The sequence below is a fragment of the Stegastes partitus genome, unplaced genomic scaffold, assembly GCF_000690725.1.
Source record: "Stegastes partitus isolate 25-593 unplaced genomic scaffold, Stegastes_partitus-1.0.2 Scaffold0, whole genome shotgun sequence".
Taxonomy (NCBI): Eukaryota; Metazoa; Chordata; class Actinopteri; family Pomacentridae; genus Stegastes; species Stegastes partitus.
Window position 1 is genome coordinate 3225787 of NW_007577731.1, and position 15660 is coordinate 3241446.

The window sequence follows — 15660 nt, forward strand, 5'->3', positions numbered from 1 at the left end:
TGCAGCGGTATAGTTTTAATTATAAACTTCCTAATATTATTGTTGTCATCTTCTCCAATATAGAACGACTTAACAGCGGTTTATTATTCATTTAAATTCGTCAAAGTGTGTAAAATGTGCCCCTTTTTCAGCACTTAAACTTTAAGTTAAAACGCATGTGTGTGGCAGCTTGACAGCCGACCCCCTGGTACTAGTACCGGCAACATCTCGCGATAACTTGCGAGAGCACTGACGTAGGCGCGACGCAGGCTTGCGGCTGCGTCCAATGGGAGATAAAACTGGAAACAGCGTGGTGAAGGACGACCGGCTGGCTGACAGGGATCTGATAGCAAGGAAGCCGCGGAGAGAGGAGCCTCGTGTCCCGGGCTGTCACCGAAAGAAACTCAAGTCGGTTTTGAAGGTGAGACTTTTATTATATAAATAAAATAAAATAAAAAACAGAACCACGGGAGTGTTTGTGGTGCTGAAATAGTTAAAGCGCATGTGTGGAAGATATATATATTCTTTTCTTCTTTCCTGCGCGGAAGTACAGTTAGTGTCACTTTAAGCTAACCTGTAAGGCTAACTTGCTTTTGTTCTGCCCCTGTCACATTATCGGTTTCTTGCCCCCCTTGCTCGCGTTGAGTTTTCCCAATTTTTTCCCCCCACAATGAGCCAAGGACGCCATAACGAGGGAAGCCGGTAGTCACGTTCAAGCCAGTGCTGTCGTGTCGGTGTTAACGGCTGCTCATGACCCTGACTGACTGACTGAAGGGGGTAACCGTGTCAGTGGGTAGACATTACACACTTTGCTGACCTTGACAGAGAGCAGGCTGCTGCTGCGTGGATAACATATCTTTACGACCGTTTTTCCACTAATCTAACTTACCTGTGTACATTCAGGTGAAGCTAAATTGACTGAATGTGGCCCACGTGGTGACATATGGTAGGACAAGTTTGTGTCAAGGATCCCTCAGGTCAGCAGCAGGTGACATTGACAGCTAGGACGTCCTGAGAGAGAACCCTCATGTCATTTTACACACTGTTATGAATGCATCTTTATTACACAGTCACAAAGGGTTTACTATGTGCCTGACACCTAGTACTGCTACCATGTGTGAATTTAACTTATATTATTGTATAAGTGGCCAAGAGAAAAACCCAACCACCAAGATCACTGTCTCCTCTCACACAGAGCCTCCCCTCGTCTGCAGCTAATGTCCATAATTCAGAATGTGCTGCTGTCTTAAGAATACTCGCACAAGCCTCGCAAATGGGATTTGCCTGCCCCGCTGCTGTTACACTTTCCCAGCTTTTCCTTCAGCATGACCCTCATGTGATTCGTCCTGCACAATGACTCCTACTCGCCCCCGACCCCCTCTCTCCTGCTCCCCCTGTGGTCGCTCCGGTTTTCTCACCATCTCTTTTTGCATCCCACACCTCGCTTTTCTTTTTTTTTCTCCTTCCCCCTCTTTCTTTTCTTCTCCTCTCCTGCTCCCCCTGTCGTCTCTCATCATCTCATTTTGTCTCCTCGTATTATTCCTCTCTGTGTTTGTTAGTTCGTCATTTTGCCAACAGGAATAGAGTTGCTCTAAAAGGTAAACTGAAAAATTATTATTATTAAGAATAGCTGGTTACTGTGGATTTTGGTCTGAGAGAAAATCAAATGAATCAAGTCTTTGAAAAGAGTCAATTTTATTTAACTTAAGGGGTATAAATGCTCCATTTTTCCAGGGTGTGTTTTTGTGATTTCATTTAACGTAGGCAGACTAATTAGTTGTTCTGTCATATAGCAAATGCAATACACCAGTTGCAGGTTATGTGGCCTGTGCTGTACATCATGTACTGATTAACTGTGCTGATAATGTTTTGTGGGTTCGGTTAAGTGACGTTCAGTCAAAGGTGTAATTATTAGGGGCAGTTATAATATGTTAATGAAGCAGGTGTGCATGCATAGATGGCGTTATGCCGTGTGTTGGACATTGATTTGTGTCTCTGCACCAATAGTTTACTTTAATCTACTTAATTGGTGTTTATTGTTGAAGAAATTTTAGTCCTCATGTGACGTTTGCTGTAGGGGGGTGTTTATTAGTGCTCCGGTATACGGTGGGCTAACCAACACAGAGTCTGTGAAGGCGAGCCGACCCAGAACATTTGCAGTGTTACACCTGTTACAGGGTATGTCAGAGGGTCGGGAGGTAAGAGAACCTCCCAAAGGGTCTGGTGACCATCAAAAAAAAAGAGAATGACTTTCTTCATCATTATACACGGATGGAAATCCTGCTGGACACTGCCAGTGTCAGGCTCTCATGTCCTCTTCCTGTATGTAGGTTTAAGGTTTAATCACCAGTTAGACAGTGTTTTTTACTTAATTTTTAATTGGATGTGGGCCTCCAGGAAAAGGGTTTAGTTTCTCTTCTAAACACGTCCTGTAGCAGGAAGAAAACCGTTTTATCAGGAGGTAGTTGTTGACTCTTGTATCATTCTGGGAAATGCTAATTATTTTGTAATGAGTGCTGCCCCAGTTGCAAATTACACAGCATCTCACAGCAACAACAGCTGAAAAACATTCACACAAACAGTTTGTAATAAGAGCTGGAGATTTTGCTCACAACACTGTAATTATTGTTATTGTGCCCGTGGCGGGTGTATTTAAGGTTGCACTGGATGCTAATTATGTAAATTCAAAAGTTGAGCGCAGTGGTCGTTGGTAGCTGATCGTGTCAGCAGTTTAAAACTACAACTATATCCGACTATTAACAGTGCAAGTTCACACTTGTTGTGTTGCTTCAGTTAATTTAGTCAAAGAGTGCGACTGATTGTACACGAGAGACTAACGCTTGTGACCCTCTACCTCCCCACTCACAATAGCGCTGTTGTAATGTCACAGTAACAGTAACCTATTTATGAAGCAATGGTTGCTTTATTATCCCGAAGGAATTTGTTCATTTTCTAAGAACACTGTGAGGAGGAAGCTGCTTTTGCAACACGTATAAACTGGAGAGGATTTCAGGGACAGTGATATTTAATCTTCCCTCGCTGTCCTTGAACTGAACTCTGCTTAATTACAAATCATTTCCAGTCTCTTAAATATTTTCTTTTTAAAATAAAGCTTATATTTAAAACATCACATTCACTCTGCTTTACTTCGAGGGTAAAAATCTTGATAGCTGGCGGGAGTGACTGCCTGTTCCACAACTTGTGTTTCAACAACCTTGACGACAGGTTCACAGTGTGCAAAGATCATTTTCGGTTAAAGCTTGTTGGACGACACTTCGCAGAAGGGTGTGTCTCGTGTTTGCTTTTACTATCTCGCTTGCACACACGTGTCCAAAAAATTCTTGAATGGAGATACAGAACATATAGTGCCTCTCAGTCGTAGCCATGCATCAAACACTGCTCGACTGATGTGACCTTTTTTTAATGTTTTAAAGCACCAGCTATAACATTTTGAGGCCGTGTTTAAAGTTGTTTGTTTGGGCATGTTGTGTATATATACCATTAATATCCATAGGTTTCTACATCTAAAAGAGCAGCTAAACTGATTAAAGTATTAGCTCTGCAAAGGTTCGGTATGTTTGGTATGTAAGATTAAAGAGATGGCTCTGCCCACCTTAGAGAGCAATTAGCTTTACACAGCAGCAACTAATCCCCGCTTTCTAAAGCCCACATCAGTCGGACTTAAAGTTACCAAACAGACTGTGAACACGAAAAATGTGAGGCTGCTCATTTGTTCTTCGTGACATTCAGAGCAGCAGCTAATATGCTGCTCTTTTAGCGAGGGCGTGTCGCCCTGCTCAAGGTTGTACAAGTCAAGCACTCCTGGGGCTGTCTGAGGCCACGCCATGTTCTAAAGTTAGCCGTACTTCATAATGCCGGGAATAGCCGGAGCGTTTTCTAAGCAAAGTCATTCGATGGCGTGCTTCCAACACCCTCGTTTGCTTTATTGAAATATACTTTAAACACAGGGTTAGACTTTTTATCTGTGCTGTCCTGGAAGCATGCCGCTGGAGTTTATCGAGGCCAAGCTTTAGTCCTGCAAATTAGGCCCCCTTGGCATTTGCCCACACAAGCCCTCCTCACGCAATGTCCAGTCTGGGATCTCCCACCAGTGCTTCCAAATTGGCCCTGGACATGATTAAAAGTTTGCCTGCTGCTCTCTGGCTGCACAACACACATCCTAATCGCTGCAGACGAGCTCAGCGTTGTGTTTCTTTTTGTCCCGTTTTCTTTTTTTATTGCTTTGTTCACACTGAAGAGGCAGGCGCAAAATACCTCAAACAAACGGCGGACAAATATAGTTGTGAGCCAGATTTAGAGCATGTGGGCTTTGATTGAGCCGACTGGCAACAAAGCAACGCTTTCAGTGTTTTTACGCCGTCCAAAGTCCAGTCGTTTGTGTTGAAAGCTTAACTGATGTGGTCATATACTGCTCACATAGGTTGACGATTAAAAGCTGCTGGATTAACCCACTTCAAGGCTCGATAAGACAAGTGTTGTGGGTTTTGTTCTTTTCTGAAGGTTAGGCACATTAGAGGAGGTCATGAGAGTCAGGAGTCGTATCGTTCTGTCTGCTCACTGGGTGCTGGGACTAGCTGAGGTTAGCTTTTTAATGACAACTGCACGAATTCTTGGAATGCTTAGGTCTCACTTAGGGCTGGACCCGAACATCCAAATGTCCGAATATTTGGTCGTTGTAGTGGTATCTACATATCAATTTTGAGATCCGAATATTCGCCCACCTCCCGCCTGCACTCCTTTTCTTTCAAACTCAACAAACAATCTCTTGACATTTTGCACACTTATCTCTCCTTTGTCACTTCCTCATCGTGCCAGCTAACTCATAATTGCACCTTTTAATCTAAGGATACCTGCCAGATATCTGGGGCAGGAACATTCGAATGTCCAAATATTTGATTGTTGTAGTGGTATCTGGATGTGAATTTTGAGATCCGACTATTTGCCCCCAATCCACCTCCCGCCTGCACCCTTTTTCTTTTAAACTCAACAAACAACCTCTTGACATTTTGCACACTTATCTCTCCTTCATGTCTTCCTTATCGTGCCAGCTAACTCATAATTACACCATTTAATCTACGGATACCTGCCGGATATCTGGGGCACAAACATCCAAATGTCCAAATATTCGATTGTTGTCGTGGTGTCCGGATGTGAATTTTGAGATCTGAATATTCACCCGCTTCCTGCCTGCACCCCTTTTCTTTTAAACTCAACAAACAATCTCTTGACATTTTGCACACTTACCTCTCCTTTGTCACTTCCTTATCTTGCCAGCTAACTCATAATTGCACCTTTTAATCTGAGGATACCTGCCAGATATCTGGTGCACAAGACTGATAGCGGACACGTACCTTGCAGGAAAGTTGAAAAGAACTTTGAAGAGATTTCTTTTTACGTGTAAATAAAATGGGTTTTTAAGTCTATCTGGCAGCCTTTTGCGTTGGGTTTATTGCATGTTTATAATGCCATGATGAAGACAGTATTTGAAATTACTGAAACCTGCCGTGACCAGCGGGTGTGTTTTAAAGTGTGTGATAAGCCAATCTTGCTCAGACTTCTTGACCAGTGCAGGGGCATACCGCTACTCCACAGCTGAACTCTGGAGTAACACAGTGTCCGCAGAACATGGCCCACCTCTTGTCCAAACTTCCCTGGGGTTTCTTCTGCTGCTGCTGCTGCTCACTAGAAAGGCAGCACTGTTTGCGGGCACAAAAGCCCAGTGTCCTGCACAGGTCAACACAGTCTCCATGTGAACTCCATCACCAGCAGAACACAATAACCGCCTCCCACCAGCTTCGGTTCAAATCATACGCCAAACAAAGCAAGTTCTCAGTTTGGCAAAGGAAACAAGACCTGAAATATAAGCCCTCTGTATATATTCTTAAACACTTACATCCATGACAAGTGGAATAGGAGCTGGCATGTGATCGACCCCGAGAGAGAAACCTGTTCTGGATGGTCAGATGGGTCGGAGTCTGTGCATTTATTACAGCTTTAAGCAAGTTTAAATGGCTAATCAGAACAGCTATTTTCTGTTAAACATGCACGTTAAGGAAAAAGCAAGACAATGCTAGAATATAGAGTTTCTGACCACTCAGTGAATTTTCTATCGATTAAGTGAAATTTGACTCTACAAGGTCGCTTCATGGCCTTCAGCTGCTGAGAAAGCAGCAGCTATTTCAACTTCAGATGACTTCAAGTATCTCAGCTTGAAACAGCAGCACATTGCACACACTATAAAGAAATTAAAGCGCTAAAGTGTGTGTTTTGAGGACAAAACATTCATCTTCTGCCAACTCGAACGTGGCGCTTCAGTTTCAGTTTATAGTCTCCACGTGTACAAATCTGACTTTTCTATTTTCTGCTTCTCTTTTCCAGAGCCCTGAAAAGCAGCGATGGATCAAGCAAGGACGACGATATCCAAAATTGTAAGTACTGTAACTACCAATACAGCCTAAAACCGAAAAACAACAAGCTTTGCTCTGAGGTTTTATCGCTCCTTTAATAGGATGTTGTTGTTGCAGCCTCTGAAATGACTGTAATTGTAAATATGCCACGTTACATAACTGAATGGGTTTTTTTTTTTTTGCATCTTGGGAACAAATGCGAAGGAACTCGGGACACATTGTAGATTTAAAAATCCTTTATGAAAGTATTATAAAGTGATTAAATCCTTCAAATACTTAAAGCCATTTTAATAATTATTGTCTTTACAGATTAGTAATAAGTTTTGTATTGCCATCCTACCAGGGCACTTCTAAACAAATGTCGACGTTTTATTTTACCAGAAATCTCCTGACAAATGTTTATAGCACGCATGTATCCTCACCATAAAGAAACCAGGGTTTGTTTTAAGGCTAACACAGATTATTTGTAATCAAGGAGTCCGATAACTAGTTTTTGGGACTAACATTTGTAGTAAAAATGAACATTTTGATGCTAAAATATATGAAATATATTGAAATTCCTTTATTTATGTTTTGTTTAATTAGAAAAGCACTTTAAAATATCTGATGAGAGAAAAGGATATAGTTTGGTAGTTTGTCGTCCTCGTAGAAGAATCACCACGCCATGCTCATTTTCAGTCTACCGTTTTTTAAAATCTCTCAAGAAGCTCATTTTCTTGTTCTTTTTAAGTGACATCAAGTTTTAATCTGAGCATATTCAAGGTTGTGCATTTCTGGTCTGTTTGCCTTGGAAACCCAACCAGGATTTGTCAGATACCACTGTATTAAGTTCTCTGGTCACACCCGAAAGGTAAACTTAAAAATGAGCGTTAAATGTGCTTTTTTTTTTTTTTTTTAACAAGATAATGACTGAAAAAGAAACAGCTGGAATCTGTGCAGTCAGAAAAAACCAGAAATGACATTGTTCTTTGTGTATTCTACAAAGTTTATTTTTATTTGGAGGCGCATTCTTGATGAATCGGTGGGGCATATCAAATCCTGGTCCGATCAAATAAGCATTAATATGATTTATTATCATTGGAAAAGCCATTAGCTACCAACTACAAACCCTTCATTCAAAGCATGACTCGTGAGAACAGCAAACTAAACTGATCTTGTTTTAATCTTGTAGCTTTTAAGGGTCAGCTTTTGTTTGTCATCCCCAGCTCGTAGTTCAATGTTGTCTTAAGTCCTGCTGCATTGGTCATAGATTCCAAATCTTGAAATCAGAACTCCCATCAGCAAAAACAATTCAATTCAATTTTATTTGTATATCGCATATTTACATATTTTTCTTCTCTTCGTCCCTGCGTCGTTCTGTTTCTAATAGTTTAATGGGGAGCCGCACTCCTACACACGATTCAACCTGACCCAGAACATGGAGGGCGACAACAGCCAGGTGGAGATGAAGCTGTCGTCCGACGTGGACGAGGAGGTCGGTGGAAACGGCGTCGGAGATCACCTCAATCACAACTCCAACCGCAAACCCTACGTGGCTCAAAAGTTGGGACGCACGCCCAAGAACCTCTGCTTCGTGGCCGTTGCTACCTTCCTCATCTTTGTCATCGGTAAGACGGGCAATATCGAATGAAGTAGCTGTTGTTTTTTTGTTTTTTTAAAGAAATTGTCTGCATGTCTCTGAAATCCCTTGTGGAGCTCCTCAGGGATCAATGTCAGGCCCGTGATTTTCTGCATTTATTAAATCTGTTGAGGTAATGTCAGGAGGAGGCTGAGTACGTCTTTCCTCGTAGATCGACAGACAGTTTTCTCTGTCGTTGTCCTTTTAAAATAGATGCTGCTTTCGTACCTGTGTAAAGGCTAGTCACTTGGCGCCACCTTGAGGCCCATGTGGGGAATGTCGCCAAGTCTGACTTCAATTATCTGAAAAAAATCACTCAACTGTGTTCATTTCTTTGTCCCAGCAACACGGAGACACTCGTGCAAGCTTCTTTTTGTCCTACATCTACCAGTCAGAGGTCGGCATTTAGTAGTTAATTCTGTAAAATTTAGTTTACTAGATAGAGAAATTGTTTCTCTGGGGATGTCTGGCGTTTACTGTAAGTTAAAGCCTGACTGATACTGAATTTTGGGGGCTGATACCAGTAACTGCGAATCATGTAGCTACTTGCATTACTTGTCAAACGTGTGAGAAGCAGAGCAACATGACGGCTATCGTAGCAGACTAAAACACGAGGACGTTGGTTATTTTCTTTCCACCATCTAGCTAGCAATGTAGCGTGAAATTAACACTCAGCAGACTCGATCCACCAACACATAGATGTCTGCTGAGCTGCAGAATGAATCGAAGGAGATGCTCGGATGCTGATTAAAATACAGCTACCTTGCTAACGTAGGAAACCGTTGTGATGAGGATGAGTGACGTCGTGGATCTATGCGCTTGTCCTCCTTTGTGTTGTGATTGTTCCCGTCTCTCTCTGGCCGTTCCTCATGTGAAACCACTGCTGCTTCCAGGGTACCTGATCGGCTACCTGGTTCACCGGAACAAGGATGTGTCTCCCATCTGTCCCGCCGCTGTTTTCCGTGCCGAAGAGACTGCTGTTCGTGGTGAGACAGGCGCCGCCCCCCTCATGGACTGGGACGACGTCAAACAGCTCCTCGCTCAAAAGCTCACTGCATCCAAATTAGATTCCGTCTTCAGGTGAATGAAACCGCAAAACGCCGCTTGTTGTGAAACACTGTAGAATTCAGCAGTTTTAAAAGTAAGTAACCGTGTTGTGTTTTGTTCTATCACAGTGACTTTTCTAGCACTGAGCACCGGGCTGGCTCTGCCGGTGACGAAGGTCTGGGAAACAAGGTGCTCAATAGGTTTAAAGAGTACGGAATGAAGACCTGGACCGATGAGCACTTTGTCAAGGTTCAGGACCCCCCGACGTCCGGCTCCAACAAATTTGTTTTCAAGAACAATCCGGAGGAGCGTCCAAGCGGATTCCTTTCCTACAGCGCTACTGGAAAAACAACGGTAAGCAACAAGCTACATTAAGAGACGGAACAGTTTTAAAAATTCAGTAGAGAAAGTGCAGTGACGGTTCTTGTTTTGGGTCCAGGGTGCGGTGCTGTATGCCTACTACGGGCGGGAAAGTGACTTCAGGATGCTGCGGGACAAGAGCATCAACATGAACGGCAGAGTCATGCTGGTCAGAGCTGGTAGGAACAGCTTTGCAGAGAAGGTGGGTGGTTCGAGAAGGAATATGTCTTGAAGCATTGCTGTGAGCTTTCTCTGTCTTTTCCTCTGAATCATTTCAAAGCATTGGTACAAGTTATTTTACTGTCAGTGAAAATAATAAGCTGAAGTAAACAGATCCATATTTATTTTCTTGTACCTTTTCTCTATTTCTTTTGCTTTTAGGTAGCCAATGCTGCCAAAATGAACGCCTCCGCTGTGCTGATCTACCCAGATCCCAGTGATTACTCTATCGGAGACACCACTCAGCTGTTCGGACACGTAAGTGAAGCAGGAAGATGAACCCCACTAAAGAAACGAACATATTTATTCAGTGTACAAGACGAGCTTAATGATAACTAAAGATGCTGTGGCGGAACTTCTGCTAATGGTCCAGGTTGAAAAGGCTCCAGGTTCCTGTGATAAAGTATTCAAAATGTAAAATCAAACCTCATATCTCCATCTAAGCTTCTTCTGTGCATTTCCCACAGGTCCACATGGGCTCCGGGGACCCCTATACCCCAGGCTTCCCCTCCTTCAACCACACCCAGTTCCCTCCTGTGCAGTCTTCAGGCTTGCCAAAAATCCTGGCTCAGACCATCACACAAAGCATGGGCAACACCATTCTGAGGTAAAGCTCCCGTACGCCATACTCCCATACTCTTAAAATCAGAAAGTATACATCATCTTACAGAAGGTTAACGTTTGTTTGGTCACATCCCACAGGCAGCTCACCGGTCAGAATCTGCCCGACGGGTGGGATGGCTACAACAGACTCGGAGACGAAGGTGACACCCTAACTCTGGAGGTCAACAACGTTCTCACCGAGAAAAAAATGAACAACGTCTTCGGGGTGATCAAAGGCTTTGTGGATGCAGGTAAATCGAGGTGCTGTTCGAACCGGAGACGGACGCTAAGTTCAGGAATTCAGAGAATGACAAACGTTGTGACCGTTTTCAGATCGATATGTGGTCATCGGCGCTCAGAGGGACGCCTGGGGTCCGGGCTTCGCTGCGTCAACCGTTGGCACCAGCGTCCTCGTTGAGTTGGCCCGTTCCATCTCAGACATGGTGAAGAACGGTGAGTCTCGGGTGGCAGCTGTTAAGTTTTTAATGTGCAAATAAGGCCAGATTTTGTAGATGTAGATTTCTCGTCAGTGTTTGTCACTTCTTGTGAATGTACTCCTGCTACTCACCTTGACAGATGGATTCAAACCGAGGAGGAGCATCGTGTTTGCTTCCTGGAGTGGTGGGGAATACGGGAGTGTTGGTGCCACCGAGTGGTTGGAGGTGAGAAATGCATCACATAATCTTTGAGGTTTTCTCAGCTGCATTGTCTTTAACAGCAGTTTATATGCAGAAATAATAATAGTGTTTGCACTCTTGCTATTGTACAGTCAGTTACATTTTTTAATATTTCTATATTTAGGGATATCTGTCTTCACTGAGCATGAAAGCCTTCTCCTACATCAACCTGGATGGCATCGTAACAGGTACTTACGGTCATGATTAGACACATCTTGTGCCTCCTTTGTCTTCTTCCTGAACTCTAGATGAAGCTATTTAAGATCATATAATATGCCACTGTATGCAGTTTCCAGAATAACTCAATGTAAGTCTTCTTTTTCAGGTCAGAGTGGGTTTAAAGTAGCAGCCAGTCCCTTGATGTACAGCCTGATTGAAAAGACTCTAAAAGAGGTAAATCCTCAGCAGATCTGTCGGTGCAATGAATTCATTTATCAGTTTTGTTTCCAGAACATTAAGGCACACATGCACTTGCTTTGTCCTCAGGTGAAGTCCAACAAGGCCGTGTCTCTGTCTGCTCAATTTGCAAAGAGCAACTGGGAATCAAATGTGTAAGTGTGTTGGTTAATTCAGATCCACAGAGATTAGTTTCTTATTAAATACCACAAACCTTTCTCACTAGCATCAAACCTGTAGCTGGGATGTGTAGGAGATCTGTGTTATTTACTTTGGGCTAATGTTCACTGTCTAATCTGGTTTTTCATGTGTTCCTTCTGAAGGTTGGAGCCTCTCAGGATGGAAAATGCTGCATATCCTTTCCTTGCCTTCTCTGGCATTCCTTCAGTCTCATTTAGATTCACCACTGGTGTTTCTGTAAGTTACTCTTCTGTGGTACAATTCTTTCGGAGCATTTTTTTTTAAACAACAGCTGATGGCAACCCTCTGGTATCCCCTCTCAGGACTACCAGTACTTTGGCACCCTGCAGGACACCCGGGACAAACTGAACCGAGTCACATCCAGCCAGGTTCCTCAGCTGGCTGAAATGGCGGGCCGATTTGCAGGTCACATGGCGCTGAGGCTGGTCCACGACCACCTGCTGCCGATGGACCTGAGGAAGTACGACTCTATCATACGTTACAACGTGGCTCAGATCAACGGGAAGGTCAAGAATGTCCAGAGGGTGAGTGTCCAACTGATAATATTTACCATTTGTGAAAGAGAGTAGCTGAAGAAATCAACGTACCTGACTGCTGGTGTACTCAGTTGTTAACTATATTAAAGCTTCAAGAAGCCAGTTTACCTCTTCTTTTTTTTTAGTGCCATTTAATTAATTTTGTCACTGGTTTTGTGTAGTTACCGCTTTAAATATACAACTCAACTGTGTCCACAAGATGCACATCCGTTTAGTTTATTCAGAAAGCTAAAGCACCCCTGTGGATGTTACCTGTGGTTCCAGGTGCAGCCCCAGCTGTTGCCCAAAGCCCTGACGGTGCAGTGGTTGAACTCGGCCTCTGGCTCCTACAGTCGAGCAGCTCGCAGCCTGGCAACAGACATCACCAACAGCGACCTGGAGGACATCCAGATGTGTCGCATCATCAACGACCGCATCATGACCGTAAGAACTGTGGCTCAGCTCTCAGCAGATATAAGCAGTGAGGTCACTCGAGGGATTAATAAACAACTTGACATAAACTCAGACTGTAGATTAGCCTAATGTCACAGTAAGTGAGCTGTACCATTAAAAAACTAACCAGAGATGGTAGCAGGTAGCCTTTGTTCCTTCTGGCTATCCTCTGTTATTTACAGAGATTTCACAAGCCGCCATTTCACCTTTTGACTCCAGCAGAATTTATGCACTTTACTCTGGTTAACCTGCCTTTAGCTCACATATCTGACTGTGTTAATTTATTAAAGTGTAGTCGTTAATGGACAGGCAACTAGAACAACAGGAGCTTTTTATTCCCATCAGCTACAGACAGGTTTGCTGGGTGTTTGACCTTGTGTTCAATTGAGCACGTCCAAATATGGGCAGTTTTTAAGGTGTTATGTCTCCTTAATGTCAGTGTTTTTGGTGTACAATATTTTTTTTTTTCTTCAGCTTCAAAGCTCATGTGCTTCCTGGTCTCTGCCTTATCTTCTCATCATCGTTCTCGTGTCCGTCGTCTCGTTTCTGCAGGTGGAAAGGAACTTCCTGTCACCGTACGTTTCTTCTAAAGAGAGTCCTTTCCGCCACATCCTGCTGGGCTCCGGCCCTCACACCCTCAAAGCTCTGTCCACCCACCTGGACGCTCTCAGGACGGACAACCCCGAGGCCGACGCCGACCTGTTCCGCAACCAGTTCGCCCTGGCGACCTGGACCATCCAGGGCTGTGCCAACTCGCTAGCAGGAGACATCTGGTCTTTGGATAATCAAATCTAAAATTAAGTCATTTCCCTCCCTTCCTCCTCCTCCTCCTCCTCCTCCCTCCCTTGTTCACGGTGTGGCCCACTTAACTGAAAACCAGTTCGCTGTCGTAGCCGACAGCTTTTAAAATTAAATCACGAGATGATAAAAGAGGAGCTACATCTAAAAGCATCACCTCATCATTTTCATTTCATCGAGCTGCTTCATCTCCCACATTTCAGACATCGTCCGTAAAGCCAAACAATAATGATCAAATGTGCAAAAGCCTTAACAGAAAAAAAAAGAGAAGTTTAATTCTTTAGTTTGACCACGTGACACTTAAACGTCACGACCTTAAATGCTTCGGTGCTAATACCAACTACCTTCACACGCCCGTGTTACGCGGCAGCACTACTTCAACCGGCATTACCCTCCGAGTGAGTTTGAATGTTATTTCCTCGTATCAGGTCGTACCCGTTAAAACCCAGAAGGCCAGTATGACAGCGAGCTACCAACTCCCCATTTGTTTACCACGATCATCAGGCTGGTGTCGACGCTGCAGCTGAGCCTCGTGTTCAAACCTGAGCCGGTTTGCGTTGGTAGCTGCTGTTTCGTACTGCGCCGGGTTCTGTGAGAGATTCAGGAGTTGCTTGGAGGACTGCAGTTTAATTTACAGTAATACAGTCGTGCCTCATCGACCTCACACGGAGACTCGGGACAGTCAGCCGCTCAGCTAGAGACTCGCGCTGCATCAAGTCTGATTTACATGAAAAAAATAAAAAAGAAGTGTTGAAATGATTTGAAGTAACCGCCTCCTGGCATCAGAGCTAATCTGTGTTGGCCTTTCAAAAAAGAAAAAAAAAGAAAAACAATACAAGCAAGGGAGACGATCTCCAACCACGTGGCACTGAAACAGAAACCGTATGTCTATTTATTGTGTTATTTATTTATCAGTGGCAGGGTTCACTATAAATAGTTTTTTATCGCCTTTTATAAAAAAAAACTAATAAATAAAGTATAATTATCGGGAGCAGTGCCTTCCATAATTATGACAGTTATACTGTCGAAATGACAAAAGCAGCATCTGCTTAAAGAAGTGTACATGACGACCGACGGCTGGTACCGAACACAAACAGAACAGAATGAAAACAACAACTTTAACTGACACTGGACCGGTCTAACAATGCCGGATCACACATCTCTCTCCCATCCGACTGTAGTTATCCAACACGTCTGCCGGTACCGGTCCTTCGGTCCATGGACACTTCTCATCCTGACACCATTATCGGGAGCAGTGTCTTCCATAATGTGGAAAAAGAAGAAGGTAGTTTTTGCCTACCAGTGTGTGTCTGTATCGGAGGCAGTGCCCTCCATATTTCACTGTAGGGGTGGATGTTTTTATTATCGGGGACAGTGTTTCCCATAATGTGTATATACAGTTGACAGCTTCACAGCGCTCGCATCTCCACAAGCCGCCTTCGGTCTGTAGTTTCCCCTCAAGACGGCCCGAACCTCTGCTCGCGGATCAGAACCCGCGAGTCGTTACGGAGGTGAAGGAGACCATGTGGGTTTCTCTAATCTGGTCTTGTGTCGTCTTTTCTTTGCTGCATCTGAAGCGTGTTCCAGACGTGTTGGGATCACTGTGGTTCCAGCGGTGTGGTCCAGTGTTTCCATGAGAACTCTGCGTTGTATGAGCTTCAATGATTCAGCCGTTGTTAGAAAGTTCTTTCTGTTCTCATGTTCCTTCTTGAGATTTCCTCGTGCCTTTTTGTTTTGTTTCGGGACTGCGTTATTGAACTCTACTCGTAGTACTTTAAGAAGTTTTTGGAGGATGAATATTTGGATTGTTTTGACGTTTGTTTCTCTGTTTTTATTTTTTTTCTCCTGTTGTCTGCTAGAATGAAAAAGTTACTGGCGTCAAAGCCTTTAGATGAAGTTACCAGAGGAGTGTAAGAATCTGTGAGACTGGGTTTTAAATGACAGTGGATGTTACAGTACCTGACACAGCCCTCCTCTTTCCTCTGTTCATCTGCTTATTGTTTTCTATTCAGAAGCCATCCGACGCCTCCAGTAGAAAAAAATCAAATGTGACTTTAATTGTTTTTAAATGTGGACGTTGCATTTCTAAAACTTGCTTCACATCTGGAAAAAAAAATGAACGTTTTTATTTAGGAATTGGTCTAAAAAAGTGTTTTATTTGCAGCGAATTTAAATTTCTGAAGAATATGTTTTAAAAATGTTCAAAACAACGATGTGCTTTTTGTTTTTTCTCTCTTCTTGGACTGTATACAAGTTTGCTTCGCTTTCTGTTGCTGCAATAAACAATCACATCACATCTGGTTTCAGTCTCTGCTTCTTCTCACCATCAACGGTTCTTTCTACGTGACTTCAGGTTCCAAATAAGT

General features: G+C 43.4%; 1 protein-coding gene across 1 annotated transcript; it reads left to right on the forward strand.

Annotated features, from left to right (window-relative positions):
- Positions 1 to 281: 281 nt before the first annotated feature.
- On the forward strand, positions 282 to 15590 carry tfr1a (transferrin receptor 1a). The gene is made up of 18 exons (XM_008294857.1): positions 282 to 400; positions 6379 to 6428; positions 7777 to 8014; positions 8919 to 9105; positions 9201 to 9426; positions 9512 to 9634; positions 9814 to 9909; positions 10119 to 10258; positions 10354 to 10505; positions 10588 to 10707; positions 10831 to 10916; positions 11056 to 11119; positions 11257 to 11324; positions 11418 to 11482; positions 11651 to 11744; positions 11831 to 12052; positions 12329 to 12487; positions 13049 to 15590. The coding sequence occupies exons 2-18, from the start codon at positions 6396 to 6398 to the stop codon at positions 13289 to 13291; spliced, it is 2316 nt and encodes a 771-aa protein (XP_008293079.1). The 5' UTR covers positions 282 to 400; positions 6379 to 6395; the 3' UTR covers positions 13292 to 15590.
- Positions 15591 to 15660: the final 70 nt, after the last annotated feature.

Excerpts from the sequence above, each read along its gene's own strand:
- tfr1a (XM_008294857.1), top strand. The coding sequence starts at position 6,396 with ATGGATCAAGCAAGGACGACGATATCCAAAATT. Across the intron at positions 9,427-9,511 it reads GCGCTACTGGAAAAACAACG|GGTGCGGTGCTGTATGCCTA; the intron begins GTAAGCAACAAG and ends TTTTGGGTCCAG. Across the intron at positions 11,120-11,256 it reads CCTGGATGGCATCGTAACAG|GTCAGAGTGGGTTTAAAGTA; the intron begins GTACTTACGGTC and ends CTTCTTTTTCAG.